Raw genomic sequence first — 14,544 nt, 5'->3', positions numbered from 1 at the left:
ACTGCCTTGTCTGGAAACAAACTGGAAATAAGGAATAGCCGGCCAAGGGTTCGTTTTTCTCCTCTGTGACACGGTCTTTATTTTCGTATGGCACTTCCTCTTCGAGCTCTGGTAACCAATCGTCTCCACTTAGGGGGCCCCGCCTTTTCTTATCCCGCCGTTTCTTATTTCCACGGGTTATTCACGATGACTCCGTAGCCAACGTTTTCTCCCATCTTTTTTTTCTGTTTCTTTATGTCATGCACATGTCTCCTCTTAGCCTTCCTCAATTTACTACGCCCACAGTAGTGAATTGCCTCTTTCGTAATCAAAGGTGGAGTGTAGCGCCGGGTGCGAGTTTCTCCTCGCAGTGTCATTTTGTTTCGGCGCTCTTCCCATCGACGTCCAAGTATTGAACTCCGTCGGGCCTGACCATGTTCCATTGAATAGTGAAAACCACGGCCAGAAATGGCACACCGGTCCGAGGTGCACGCGCATATGTAACAGCATGGCCAATACGTGCAGCCCTTCCGGGTTTCCATCACCCGTATTCCGCATTCATAAGTAGACCATCGCCCTTTCCCTCCGTGACAGAAGCAATTTGCTGGTTACTCTGTTCGTTTCGTTGATGGCTCTTGCCTTTCTTCAGTCGTCGACATCGCCATACTACTACTGCCCGTTCCGGCCCTCAGCGTTAACCTGCTGTACAACACCTGACTCGACATCGACAAGCGCACGCTACTGCCGCCTGCCCCAAATATAAAGAAAACGGAAGGATCGCGGTCAAGTGCGGTCGCGGCCGACGAGCAACAAGAACGTTGCATTCTTAGTCGCCGTTCTCTCCTCGATCCAGGAACTCGGCACGCCTTCCTAGCGCCTGCTGGGTGGCCCATCCCCTCTTTTCGCTACTTCGCTGCTTCGTGACAGGGATCCTCAATTTCTCTTGTTTCTCGATTCCTTCGTCTCCTCCATACATTCATTTGATTCTTCTTTTGTTTATTTATTTCTAGAAGCTATTGTCCTACTTGGCTATTTTTCTTTCATATACCGTCCCCTGATTGTTTGTACGGCCCAAATTTTGTGTCTTACACGGCTCCCCCGCACACACGCATAGTCCACGCCCACTCAAAATGTCCGCCTCCGAAACGGCGTCGGCGCCGTTCAACGGCTATTCCGTCGGCCGAGTTCCTGGCACGGCCGACTCTAATGAAGAGAAGCGGAACTTGCCAACGGGTGACGACGAGTCCACAAACAACGACTCCAACCAGGAGGAACCGTCCGCCGAGGCCGCGGCCGCAGTTGCCGCAGGCACCACGGGCGTTGAGCCTCCAATAGAGGTGCCGACAGAGGCGCCAGCCGAGGAATTCAAGGAGGGCGGCTACGGCTGGGTCGTCGTGCTGGCGGTGTTCTTGCTCAACGCACACACGTGGGGCGTCAACTCGGCGTATGCCGTCTTTCTGGCCTACTACCTCAACAACGACGCCTTCCCCGGCGCGAGCGCCATCGAATATGCCTTTGTCGGCGGCCTGTCCATCTCCATTGCCCTGCTTGTCTCGCCGCTGTCCACGGTGTGTGTGGGCCGTTTCGGCACCCGCGCAACCCTGTTGGTCGGCATTTTTTTCGAGACGCTGGCCTTTATCGGCGCCTCGTTTACGCGCAAGATCTGGCATCTGATGCTGTCGCAAGGCATCGCCTTCGGCATCGGCATGGGCTTCATCTTTGTCGCCTCCGTCGGCATCGTCCCCCAGTGGTTCACCAAGCGCCGCTCGTTTGCCAATGCCCTGGGCACCGCCGGCTCCGGCTTCGGCGGCCTCACCTATTCCCTCGCCACCAACGCCATGATCCGCAACATCAGCCTCGCCTGGGCCTTCCGCATCCTCGCCATTGTGTCCTTTGCCGCCAACTTGGTCTCCACCATCCTCGTCCGCGACCGCAACAAGGTCGTCGGCTCCATCCATGTGGGCTTCCGCCTGAGCCTGCTGAAGCGTGTCGAATACGTCCTGCTCGTCACCTGGGCCTTCTTTTGCATTCTCGGCTACATCATCGTCATCTTCTCGCTGCCCGCGTACACCCAGGCCGTCGGCGGCACCGCCTACCAGGGCTCCATTGTCGCCGCCATGTTCAACCTGTCGCAGGGTCTCGGCCGTCCCTTGATTGGCTTCTTGAGTGACCCCGTCGGCCGCCTCAATGTCATGGGCCTCGGCACACTAACCGCCTCGGTCAGCGCCCTCTTCATCTGGATCTTTGCTGGCAAGTACTATGCTGGCGCCATCATCTACGCGCTGCTCGGCGCCTTTTCCGGCCTGCTGTGGGCCACCGTCGCCCCCGTCACCGCCGAGATCGTCGGTATTCCCCTGCTGCCGGCCGCCCTGTCCGTCCTGTGGATTATCCTGGTGCCGCCCGCCACCTGCGCCGAGGCCATTGGTCTGAGCTTGCGCACCGACTCCGGCAGCGACTCCTACCTGCACGTCCAGCTGTTTGCCGGCTTCTGCTTCCTCGCCGCCTTCATCGCCGGCTGGCTGCTGCGCGCCTGGAAGCTGCACCAGCTCGAAGACGCTACCAACGAGCAGAGCGGCGCACCGCGCGAATCATTCTACCGCTACCTCCTCAGGTTCGCGTGGGTCTTCAAGGTACAGCGTGTGTAGAAGGTCATGATCAGGGGAGTGAATCAACGTACAAAAACAAACTAGAACACGAAAAGGAGTGACGTGAAAAGTGCGCCGTACGTGCAGTAGGAAATAGATACATTCTTGGTATAGACAGCATTGAAAAAGGGAACCTCGGAGTCTGGATTATGCAAGCGTTCTATTGCAACTTTTTGTATTTGCATTATATTGCATTTTCCCTTTTTTTTTTGTTTACTATTTTATAGTTTCATTTGTCAATATTCTGACTACTGGCATATTCATTTTAATGTTTTAATATCTAGATCATTTTTTTTTCACAAATTCCGTTTTCCGTTTCCGGCTTTGATACGTTTTTCAGATAAAATTCAAGATGATTATGACTTTGACTCCCACCTCAATATACTCGAAAACAAGTCTAAGAACACAATAAGCCCCAAGAAATAAAATATTACTTTGTTACCGTTTATTTGAATGAGCCGTTGTAGTGTCGCACCAAAGTTCGTTTTATTTTATTCTGTATGAATTTGTTCATTTATCCGTAACCAAGAGAGGACATCAAGAGAATGCAACAAGAAGCATAATAACAAAGAAAACAAGCGAGGCTCTGAAGTATTAAACAGTTCATGCTTGGAAAGTTAACCAACCGCTTCATACCGAAAGAGACCGAACGATAAAAAGGAAACGAAATAAGGTAAGAATAATACAATTTTGTAGAGAAAATAAGTAGGCTCGTAGGAATGATACCCAGGGGATTTTCATAAAGAGTCGAAGAGAATGGAAGAATAAGGGAAAAAATCCAAAAAAAAAAAAAAAATTAACAGCCGAAGAGACTCGCTCGCACCAAGAACATCGCTGTCCTTGCGATGGCGGTGGGCGGTCGCTCCCATAATGTCGCTGTCGTTGCCATTGTCATCGCGTGCCGTCTCGGCGCCCGTCTCGTCATCATTGTCGTCATCGTCACCACGGCCTCGGCCATCCCGAGCCAAGTGGTTGTCCTCGTCATCGGAGCCAATACTGCCCTCGCCCCGCGCTGCCCGCCGCGCAATCTCCCGCTCCTGGTAAATCTCGCTGCGCCGCCGCTCGGCCTCGGTCAGGCAGTCCACGTACGTCCGGTACTTGACAATCTCCCGCAGCAGGTACGAGCTCTTGCGCTCCCAATTGGCCATAGCCTTGGTAGCGTTTTGGCCCCGCGGCGTGAACGCGAGCAGCATAGGCGACCGCAGCGCGTTGTGCGACTTGAGTTCGCTCTCGATGCTCTGCACGTACGCCATCAGTGTTTGCAGCTGCTGCGGCTCGGCCGCATTGGACGGGCGCAGCGACTGGGCGGGCGGCATCCACTCGGCAATGGCAATGCGATCGCCGGGCAGCTTGCCGCTGCCGCCGTGACGGCTTGAGCTGCCAATACCTCCACCGCCAATGTTCGCTGCCGACGCCGTGAAACCACTGGACGAGGAACCGCTGCGGCCGTGGCCGAAATCGAAGGAGCCGGAGCGGAACGAGCTGCGCGATTGCAAGCTGGCGCGACCCGCAGCGGCCGAGCCAGGACGCGACGCCGAGGGCGGGTAAGGCCCGTGGGTACCATTGTTCGAGGTGGACGGCAGCGCCGTGCTCGACTCGCTCTTGATCGCGTTCACGAGCGAGTTGTTCACAATGCCGTCGCCCCAGCCGTACTCAATGTTGGATATGCCGCCGACCAGCGGATGTGTGCTCAGCCGCGCGCTCCAGTAGTTGGCCGTTGTCACAAACTCCTTGCAGATCTCGGGCGTGCCGACCTGGAACAGGTGGACGGCGCCCGTGGGCAGACTGAGCGCCCACACATGCGGCCGCTGGCGGGAGTATCCCGGGGGCGGTAGGGCTGACGCGAGTGTTTGCTTGAGGCCAAACGAGCCCACGTTCGTGGCGTTCTCCTGCCAGTTGCCACCACCAACGACGGCGCCCTTGGGCAGCGCATTGTTGCGTCCGCGGTTCTTCGCGCGCAGGGACTTGTTGGGCGTAAAGGAGAACAGGCTCATGTAGCCCTTTTGCACAACGGCAAAGACCTCGGTCCAGTTTCTATCCTTGGCCTTCTTGTCCATGCCGTCCAGGTGATGCTTGTGGACGACCATGCCCTCCTTGACCCACGGCGGGCCGGCCAGTTCGAGCGACTCGTCGTCGAGCAGTGGGTTCGCGCCGTCGCGCTGGTGCATGGACTGGTCGTCACTAATTATCGAAGCAGCTCCAGTGCCGCCGAGTGCGTCCTCTCGGATGATGGCTTGGCTGAGGGCGTTGGCGAAACCAATGGACTGCTGGTACTCGCCGCCGCGGCCTGCCCAGTTCGAGCCAAAGGACTCCATGGACATGGACGTTTGCGTGCGACCGAGCGACTGCCGGCTCCAAGTGGCCGATGATACGGTGGGGCTCCAGATGGAGTTACCGTCTTCGAAACTCGTGCGGCTTGACGCACCGCCTGCACCACCCGGACCACCAACTGCCGGGCCACGCACGCGCGACCGGCTCTTGGAAGTCCAACGTGACGAACCGGCCCGGGTGCTGGATTCGGTGACGCGTCCGCGGAGCGAGGCCTGGCTCTCCGAGGGAGCCTTGCTAATTACACTGGGCGTGCGCTTGAGCATGCCAATGACCGACAGGCCGCTCTGGTTGTTCGGCGTCTGGCTGTTGCTGTTGCCGTTGCCGTCGGCACCAAAGAGCGGCAGGCGCTCATCGCGGATCGAATTGTAAGTGATCTTGAGCACAATCTCCATCTGCGATTCCCAGGCGCGCATCGAACCCTCAAAAGGTGCCTTGACTAGAGGGCCGCAGTCGTCCTGGTTGTGGCCTAGTGACGACTCGGATCGTGGAGGGAGGGACGCCACCGCCAGGTTGCGGTCTTGGTCCACCGACGGACGTCGGCCGCTGTCGGGGCCGCCGTAGATGGAGCGACCGTTGGCCTTCGGATCGGAGTCGGCGAGAGTGTGATGAATCGACGTCATTGTGTTCTTAATAAACTGGGACCGAGTCATCTTGGACTCAATGTCGGCCAAATGCAAGTCGGTGTTGAGGAGCATGATCGAATAGCACGTAGTGTGGACGACATCTGGGGAGGTGTTGTCAGCATGGAAGAAATGGCACATTTGTCATAAGCACGAGACGGGATATACGTACCCAACGACTTAAAGCCGTGGTTGGGATTGTTGGCACACCATCGCTTGGAAAATGACACCAAAATACGGTCGACCTGCTGTGTCTCAGCGCGGAGCACGAGGCGACTGCACACATCGCGCAGCGCGTTGACAATGCTCTGGTTGCGGAAATCATAGAGCTCCATGTAGGCCTGGAGCGTACGCTGCCGGACCGGGCCTTCCTCGCCCATCCAGGCAGCGGCCTTTTCCTTTTGGATAAAGTCTTCGCAGCCTTCGTAGATGTTGAGGGCCTTTTGCCTGTCATCCTCGGTAGGCATGCCAACGACAAACTCGGGCTCGTCGATGATATTCGGGTCCTTGTCACCTGTCTTTGTGGCGCCGCCGTCGACCTTGACAATGGGCATGTGGACGCTGCCGCTGCCGCTGCCGCTGCTCACAAGAGGCGAGGCCTTGGACGAAGCGACTCCGGCAGAGCCTGCCTTGGGAGACGTGGTGGATGCAGCGCCTTCAATCGGCAGGCTCAATTGGCTGCCGCTCTTCTTGGAGGATGGGTGGTGGCTCGAGGGCGATAGGTGCTGATCGTCCACAGCTGACGGCGATACGGACAAAAAGTCGCTTTGTTCGGAGCGTTTCTTGGACAGTGCCTTGGTCATGACACGGCGCGGGCTCTCATCGTCGCCATCGCTGTCGTCGCTGAGGAACGAGCCCGAGCGGGCAGGATGAGGCGGTGCGGGAGGCTGTCTTGTGGGTGTCTCGAGGTGGTGTCGTTGGCCGCTGGTGCTCCGGTCTTTGCCAGACGATGGCTCGGGGCCCACCGAGCGGATGGTGGCAGTTGGTGGGGGTTCGTAGTCGGGCGAGAAGCCTCTGACGGCTCGGTTGACCGTGTCGACATTGTCCGACTTCGCACCCTTGTCCTTAGATGGCGTGCGAGGTGAGCTATCGAGGTCTGTCGGCTGTAGCGGCGAAGTCGTGCCTGCATCGTCGCCATTGGTCTTGAGGTACGGGCTCATGGCATGGCTCAAGCTCGTGACGGGACTGGGCGCCGGCTTTTCGACGAAGCGCTGCGAGTTGGGCATCTTCAAGGGCGACACGAGTGGCGCAGGCCGAGACTGTTGTTGCTGTGCCACAGCAGGCGGAGGAGGTGGTGGTTGTTGTTTTGGTTGCGGTGGCAGCACAAGGGGCATTGGCAGTGGAGGTGGGGATTCCGTTTCCGAGATGCTCTTCTTGCGGCGCCTGAAGAAGCCAGAGGGTTTCTTTTGCAGCGTCGCATGTGTAGAATGGTGGCTGTCTCGGGACGGCGGAGCGCTTTGTTGTTTCTGGTTCTGACCCAAGCCAGACGAGCTGTGTTGCTGGCTGCGGGAGCCGTTTGTTGCGTCGACAGAAGAGGACGAGGCAAAACCGCCCGACGTGTTTGTGGACGCGGATGGTAGCTGTGGCACAGGCTCGTTTTCAGCCGCAGTGTCACGGAACCCACCAAACACACGTCGGAAAAAGCTTGGTTTCTGTCTGAGCGGATGCGGTGGAATCTGCTGCGGCTGTGCGGTCCGTGGTGGCACGACTTCTTTGGACTTTTCGTAGCCAATGTTGGGAGCCGGTGCCGAATCGAGGTCGAAGGCAGGTGGTAGTGGTGGAGCAGCAGTATTGTTAAATTTGGTCTGAGACTGCCGGCCGACGGTTGCGCTTCTTGATGACCGCACGCTTTTGCGTCGCTCAGGGTCTGAGGGAGGATCGGGTGGCGGTGGTTGGAAGGAGGGGATCGACGGCATTGAGGGGGCAGAGGTCAGTTTTCGAGGGCCACCGGGAACGGTGGGCGTCGGAGCGGCGTCGTCGTAGGCGTCGTTGAAAAAGGAGTTGGAGAACTCAATATGCCACGGTTGCGTGGTTTGTTGTGCTGTTTGCTGCGCCGCCTGCTGCGCCATCTGCTGCTGCGGGATCATGGTTGTTGGAGGCGGGTTGTTGCCGCCAGACGAACCAGGTAACCGAGGACCAAGATCGAAGCTCGACGAACGGCCCCCGAAACCATGAGCCCATCGCTGGCTACCAAGGACCTGCACATAGCCGGCATTGTCGATGCTGTTGGTGCTGCTGCTTTTGCTGCCCTTGCCGCCACGCGAGTGCATCATACGAGGCGTGCCTGGCTGGCTGCCTCGGTGCAGGGACGACTCGCGCATGCTGTTAATGCGTCCTAGACTCGACTGGAAGCCGGAGCTGCTGTTGCTGCGGCGGCTGTGGGAGATGCTGCCGGACACGCGACTGGCATCGTCGGGCACCTCGAAGTCGGAGCTGTAGTTGTTATACCCACTGCCGTACCGACCACCACCCCCTCCTCCGCCGCCACGTGGCGCTGTCGGGACATTGGGCGCACGGGCAATGTTGTCGTCGGTGGTGGTGGTCGACAGGGAGTACAGACGGTGGTCCTCAAAGGACGGGGTAGAGCGCACAGGAGCGGCTGTTTGGCCCATGGAGAACTGGTCGAGGGAGAGGAGCATGTTGGAGACGAGGGAGTCGCGGACGTGCCGCGAGGGGAGCGACAGGTCGTGGGAGTCGCGATGGCCGCGTATGGGCGGAGGCTGCGGAGCATCGGCCATGGTCAGAGACGGAGGACTGTTCTCTTTGCCGCTGCCGGACACGGCGTTGGGGGTGTACATGTCGAGAAATGTCTCGACGTCGGCGGCCGCGCCAGAACCCTGACGGGGATATGACGAGGTGCCAGACCGCAGGCGGTTGGGGCCGACACCGCCGGCCTCGATGCTGGAGGCCATAACCGTAGTACCGAGTGCTGGGGGAGGTTTCGAGCCGCGGCTGCTGGCCCGAGAGGACGGGACAGGGACGTTGCGGCGCGGCGGCGACAACGGAGGCAATGCAATCTTGGAGCTGGAGTTGGAACGCGCGCGCGACGTGTTGACGCTGAGATCTGGCCGCCGCCTTGGGGATCGGCGCGAAGGGTCGGCGTTCATGATCGTGAGGGAAAGGAAGGAGAAGACCGAAACGAAAAGGGCCAACGTCCGTAGACCAGGTGTTAGGGCCCAAAAGGGGCACAGTAGAACAGGTCGTACACAAGCAGACAAGGAAGGACAAGGCCCACCTTACGCTAGACGCAAATCTTCGTTCGATTCCGTTGGCGTGCCTGGCGCCCCAGTGTTGTGGGTGTCTTTTCCTGTCCCTGTTTCTGAGTAGCCTCGCCTAAAACGATGGAAGGGTCACCAAAGCGACGCCGTCGACGACGCCATCCACTCCAAGACAACTGATGGGGCGCGCCTGATATTGGCGATTTTGGCGGGATTTGGGCGATTCGGCGAATTCGAGGTGCTGGCAGGTGGAAGAGTGTTGCTTTCCGGGAAATGGTTTAATGAGCGGAAAAGTGTATCGAGATTGGGAGCGGCACGCTGCGCGTGGCAGAAAGACGACCCAGGGGACGCAACAACTCTTTTGGGACTTTTGACTATTATTTTTCTTTTCTTTCTTTTTTTTCTGTTTTCCCTTCTTTTCTTTTTTGCCCTCTTGTCCTCGCAGGGACCCACACTCACTCCCTCCCCGGCCTTGCTCCTGACTGCCCCTTTATTGGACTGCTAGTGATGGCGCTAAAATGCCTAGGGCAAGGGGGTGAGGAGGTATTGGATGCAGGGGTAAGACTGGTGGTATGCTGGTGTGGGGTTGTCGAGGCCGACGAATGGTAGCGCGGTGTTAGATGCGGGATGAAACGAAGAGAAAGGCAGACGGCCCGGTTGTCGATGATGGCTTCAAAGGAAAGAGAAGGCGGAAACAGCACGACTGAACAAAACAAAACGAAGCAGAGAAGGACGAGGCCCACAGTATCGAAGAGTTTCTTGATCGATCGCCACGGCGGTTGTCAAGGCCGTGATCGCTGCTCTAGATCACGACTCGAGAGGATGGGTGGACGGATTTGTGTTTCCTGTGGCCCCTGCCGAGTGTTCCTATATGATATTTGGATCGATATTTGACGGGTCAGCCGCGTGCTCTTCGTAATTTGGTGCGAGACTTTTGAGGTTTCTTCGAAATCTCCTGGAAATTGTTTGGAGACCTTTTTGGGATGCTGGCTGGTTAAATGCAGAATGGATACTCATATGTACGTTGTACAGCAGGACTGTTTCTGCACTGCATCTGTGCGGGTGCAAGCCCCTTGCAGCAAATCACTGTCGATGCAGGCGAGTGGGGAGGAGATGACGGGTAATGGCTGATGCAGTTGTTGATGAACGATGAAAATGAGAGGATGAGGAAAAAAGGCCCAGAAGCATCAGTCCCTTACGTCTGAAAAGATGTTCATCGCTGTTCTCGGCAGGAACGTTCGTGGTTGACCGTTTTCGAAGAAGGTACACGGTGCTTACTTCGTTTACCTTACCTGCTCTGTGCGTACCTCCTTCTTTGGGCGGTGTGCTCTTGCCTTCGAAACATACGTGGATCACGGATCGCTGTCAAGCCACAAAGCAACAAAACCAAAATTGATGGTGTCAGTAAAGCAACCCCAAATTAGCCAGAGGCGCTTCGAAGCATTGCAACACACTTTGGAGTACACCGCATAAAATTGCATGCGGCTATCATTAACAAAACTGGCACACCAGTGTTGGAAGGCAAACACGCGCTCGCGACAAAACAAACACAATGTCGTTGCCGTCTCGTTTTGTCGACAAAGTCGACGTCTTCAACAAACAAGTCCATATCCATCCCCACTCCCGTCTGTTATCAATCGAATTCTTCCCGTGACGTGCCCGTATCTGGCCGCTTCCCACATGGTCGCCCGTCTCGAGACCCAAATGCGGCCATAGGCTAGTCTCCGGCTCCAGAATCCATCGAAACCACGTGTGGCAGACTGGTGGTTTTGTACGACATACAATGGCTGGCTGGCCCCGGTCGTTCCAAGAGTGGTCCCTTGTGCCACTGCCAGACAGGGGTTCAGGATCTGACCACCGGACAGAACGGGAAGAAAACAAAAAGGTAAGGGACACGGTGTGACGTGGAACGACAAAACGACGTCAGAGACGCGTTTTTTAAGTGGTGATTTGGCTATCCTTGTTCCTGCAGTTCGACGCTGCATTCCCATGTTTGTTTGTTCTGCAAGACCACAGCGCAGTTTTGGAAGATAAACGAAAAGCCGCACTGCACCATGTGGCGCGTCCGATGAATGGGAATCATTCCGTCTCTTTCCAAGACTGAAAACGTAACTCATTCTATGTCACACAATTGCAGAGTTGATGCGGGCCGGCTCCGTTGTCTCTTTTTATTTCTACTATTTAACTATTTTGGCCTACGTTGTGGCAGCCCCTTTTCTATTTATCTTACAGAGTCTCTCACCGCCTGACTGAGGACCAGGCACAAAACAGACATAAACACGGACAGAGGCGCGCAAACTGCAGAGCCCCCGTCGAACAAAAGAGCTTCGTGAGTCGCGCTGCCAGCAAGACCAGAGCACAAGGAAGCACGAAATGCATTCACTTGGTACCTGTCAGGGTACGGCTCATATCTCGGTGTAATGTCTAACGTCGTTCCTAGTTGCAGGTTTAACTACCTCTATCACCCTGCTTTTGCCAACTCGACCAAGAAATGATACTGAACATGTCTCTGAAACTATCAGCAGGGGGGAAAATACGGACAAGACAATATACACTTGTTGCCGTCACAATCTGGGGCGTGTATACAATGAAGCTGTTGCAATGCATTGACATTCTATGGCTGCGAGAGCAATAGCGAAATAGGCCAAGGCTCCGACAAGATGGGCGTGGTGCAAATCACTGGCTGAGTAGTACTTAGTTGCACAAAGTGAGAGTACAACATTGGACACGGATCAACAGAGGGTGACAAGGGACAAATCCTGACTGTGAAAGCAGCGGCTGAGCACAGTACTTTCCACCAAGTGTCTAGCTGCCACTGCGGTCATTTCGAGAGGCATAAATGCCTGCGACGATGAGCGCAACTTGTTGTCGGAGCACAAAATATGGTAGTATAGGTGGAATACAGGCCTGTCATCCACTGTCACTTGAAATTTGACGGACCGGAAGCAAAGAGCTTTGTGAAAAGACGATAAAGCTAGGACAAGTGTCCTAACCACAAGGAGTGTTGATGCTCGGCTGGCTGTCGAAGACAAATTTATTCTCCTTGTTTCGAGGGCCTTGCACAAGAGGAGAGGTGTTGATGCAGGAGGAGACAAACAGAGGGAAAACAAGAATACGACTTATAAGGCAATCGTCCATATCTTATCATCGTCACAGTGTCGCGATGCGACTCAATGTTGGCACGAATCGGGTCTTTGAAAACTAGAACCAGACAATGGGGGTATATACAGCATTGACAAAAAGGGCTTGCTCATGACCATCTCCAATACAACTCAACCGGACAAAGCCGAGTAAGAGTCAAGACTGAGAAGCAATTCGGAGATTCAGAGGACTGGTCGGTCGAGTGCATGTGCTGCGGTATTCGGACACGCGAGTCTCATAAGAGGGTTTCGTGCCCTGCCATACGATTGGACAGAGCTGGACCGACCGGTGGCTGACTGCTTGGTTCCAACGTCCTTTTTGGCTGTTTTTTTAGTCTTTTTTAGGACTTGGAACGTATTTAAGGTGGCATGGATTTGTCGCTGCTCCTTCCTCTTTCTTGTCAAACCCTCCCTCCTTCCCACCACTTTTCCGTCCATCGCCAAATCGATCAATAATCAAAAGAAAACATCTTCCTGCAATCCCCCTTCTATTCGCATAGTTTTCAAAGAGTCTACTCTTGAATTTTATCTTTTGCAATGGCACAGACGACGTACCTCATCACCGGTGCCAACAAAGGTGGGAAAGAAAAGCGTTCGAATTCAAAAGCGGGGTTCTTTGTTTATTTTGCCCCTTTTCTGACAGCATCAAATCCGCAATTTTCCCCCTGATATTCAAATCAACAGCCGACAAACCTCGATTGCAATCTGTCATAACGCGGAAATGAATCTTTTTGATTGTGTTAATTCGTCGTACTGATTCTTCGGTACAGGCATTGGCCGCGCCATGGTGCAGCAGCTGTTGCAGCGCGCCAACACCTCCGTCATCGCCTGTGTTCGCCAGCCGAACGACCCGACCGGCGCCTCACTCAAGGAGATTGCAGTCGCTGAGTCGAACCGCCTTGTTCTGGTGCAGCTGCGCGATCCGGCCGACTATGCTGCCCTGCCGCAAACACTGGCCGCCCAGGCCGTGGCGCGCATTGACGTCGTCATTGCCAATGCCGGACACTCTACCGGACTCGACAAGTCGCTGCTCGAGACGACCGTTGACGATGTTGTTTACGACTGTACCGTCAATGCGGCGGGTCCGCTGCGACTATTCGCGGCAACATGGCCGCTCCAAGAGGTGTCTGCCGCGGAAACCCCAGCTGCCACCCGGTTTATCCTGATCAGCAGCACTTTGGGCAGTCTTGGCGTGCAGGACCAAGAGAGCATGCCGGTGGGCGTGTCGTACGGGATGAGCAAGGCGGCAGCCAACTGGTTTGCCAAGAAGTTGAGCATCGACTTTAAGGACAAGGGCCTCGTGGTAGGCGTCTTGCATCCTGGGTAGGCTCTTTTTTTGTTGCTTCCCACCATATTTGCTCCAGTTGTAGTGTGTTTTGCTGACCACGCCACATCAGCTGGGTAAAGACGTACATGGGACAGGCGCTGGCCGATGCGCTGGGCATCAAGGAGCCTCCAATAACGGCCGACGAGAGCGCGCAGCTGTGCCTCGAACAGATTGACGACTGGACACCCGAGAAGAACGGCAAATTCTTGACGTACACAGGCAAGGAGCTGCCATGGTAGACGTCCGTACGGACCAACCAGGGGGTTAATACAGACCACTGTGCGCTGCCTATTGTATTCCTCGAACAAATGACAATGCCTGCATGCGGAATGCTTTGCTTTGCTTTCATTGAGATTGGAACTTTCAATTACTACTTGCATATGTATGCTTGTTGGTCGATTTACAACACGAATAATCTTTATGTGGTCTTTCGGGTCAATACAACGTATGATATACGATACTCTGCAACGCGCAGACCTGTGCCTCGGTCTTGTAGGACTTTTATATCTAATGGCGCCATAATACCACGTCGTCAAGAAATAGTCGACGTCCAGGGACATCGATGTTTTCGACATTTGACATTTGTTTCATCTCACTTTGTTGAGGATGTCATCATCTAGGACTTCCGACCACACGTCACGGACCGTACATCGTCGCATTTGAATGATGCAATCGGTATTGAGCGTAGTGGTGCAATAAATTGACCTCCTTTATCGTGGAAACTTCATTTATTACCTAGAAAACAAGGAGTATAATCTCGGTCAATGATCTTATCCTGGAGATGTGTGTATGGTTGGATACGTCGGAAGAGACAGGTAATAGGCTCCGGTATTTAGTTGCCTGGCAGACGGTACGACACAGATCCGTTGCGCTGCACAGTCCCTGGAAAGTGCCTGGAGGAAGGCCAAATAAAGGCCAAATGCGGGGTGCCAAGGCTAAAGACCGGTGGCGGACATGGCCGATGACCGATGACCGATGACCGATGCTCGATGACCGACGACCGACGAACAATACGGCCGAGTTGCATCGTGGATTGCCAACAAGTACGCACACCCAGAACCAGGACCGCTTCACGTGAATATGGTAAGAGGTTCGTACATACTAGCAATACCTTTAGTTTTTATTTGTTTTATATTTGAACGCAAAAGGAACCCATTAGTCGAGCTTGACCAGCAAGGCAGCTTAAAAATTACTCGAAAATAATTCCAGTCGCGAGGACAGGATCCTACAAACCCGGCGGCGAGGGAATATCGCAAACGAGATATCTTTCCCTGGTACTGCTTA

General features: G+C 55.1%; 3 protein-coding genes across 3 annotated transcripts; 2 read left to right on the top strand and 1 right to left on the bottom strand.

Moving 5' to 3' along the window:
• Positions 1-1,109: 1,109 nt before the first annotated feature.
• On the top strand, positions 1,110-2,624 carry SPSK_09142 (MFS transporter (Mch2); the record flags this gene model as incomplete). The annotated part of the gene is made up of 1 exon (XM_016735721.1): positions 1,110-2,624. The coding sequence occupies one exon, from the start codon at positions 1,110-1,112 to the stop codon at positions 2,622-2,624; it is 1,515 nt and encodes a 504-aa protein (XP_016587940.1).
• A 737-nt stretch (positions 2,625-3,361) lies between these two features.
• SPSK_08286 (sec7 domain containing protein) lies at positions 3,362-8,682 on the bottom strand (the record flags this gene model as incomplete). Its single annotated transcript, XM_016734890.1, has 2 exons — positions 3,362-5,679; positions 5,748-8,682. 2 exons carry the CDS (start codon positions 8,680-8,682, stop codon positions 3,362-3,364), a joined length of 5,253 nt encoding a protein of 1,750 aa, XP_016587939.1.
• A 3,788-nt stretch (positions 8,683-12,470) lies between these two features.
• SPSK_09534 (uncharacterized protein) lies at positions 12,471-13,499 on the top strand (the record flags this gene model as incomplete). The annotated part of the gene is made up of 3 exons (XM_016736106.1): positions 12,471-12,510; positions 12,704-13,236; positions 13,341-13,499. The coding sequence occupies 3 exons, from the start codon at positions 12,471-12,473 to the stop codon at positions 13,497-13,499; spliced, it is 732 nt and encodes a 243-aa protein (XP_016587938.1).
• Between the last annotated feature and the right edge of the window lie 1,045 nt (positions 13,500-14,544).

The sequence above is a fragment of the Sporothrix schenckii genome (assembly GCF_000961545.1).
Source record: "Sporothrix schenckii 1099-18 chromosome Unknown Cont44, whole genome shotgun sequence".
NCBI classification, from domain to species: domain Eukaryota; kingdom Fungi; phylum Ascomycota; class Sordariomycetes; order Ophiostomatales; family Ophiostomataceae; genus Sporothrix; species Sporothrix schenckii.
The sequence above is the reverse complement of the archived record's forward strand: the minus strand, read 5'-3'. Positions and strand labels throughout refer to the sequence as shown.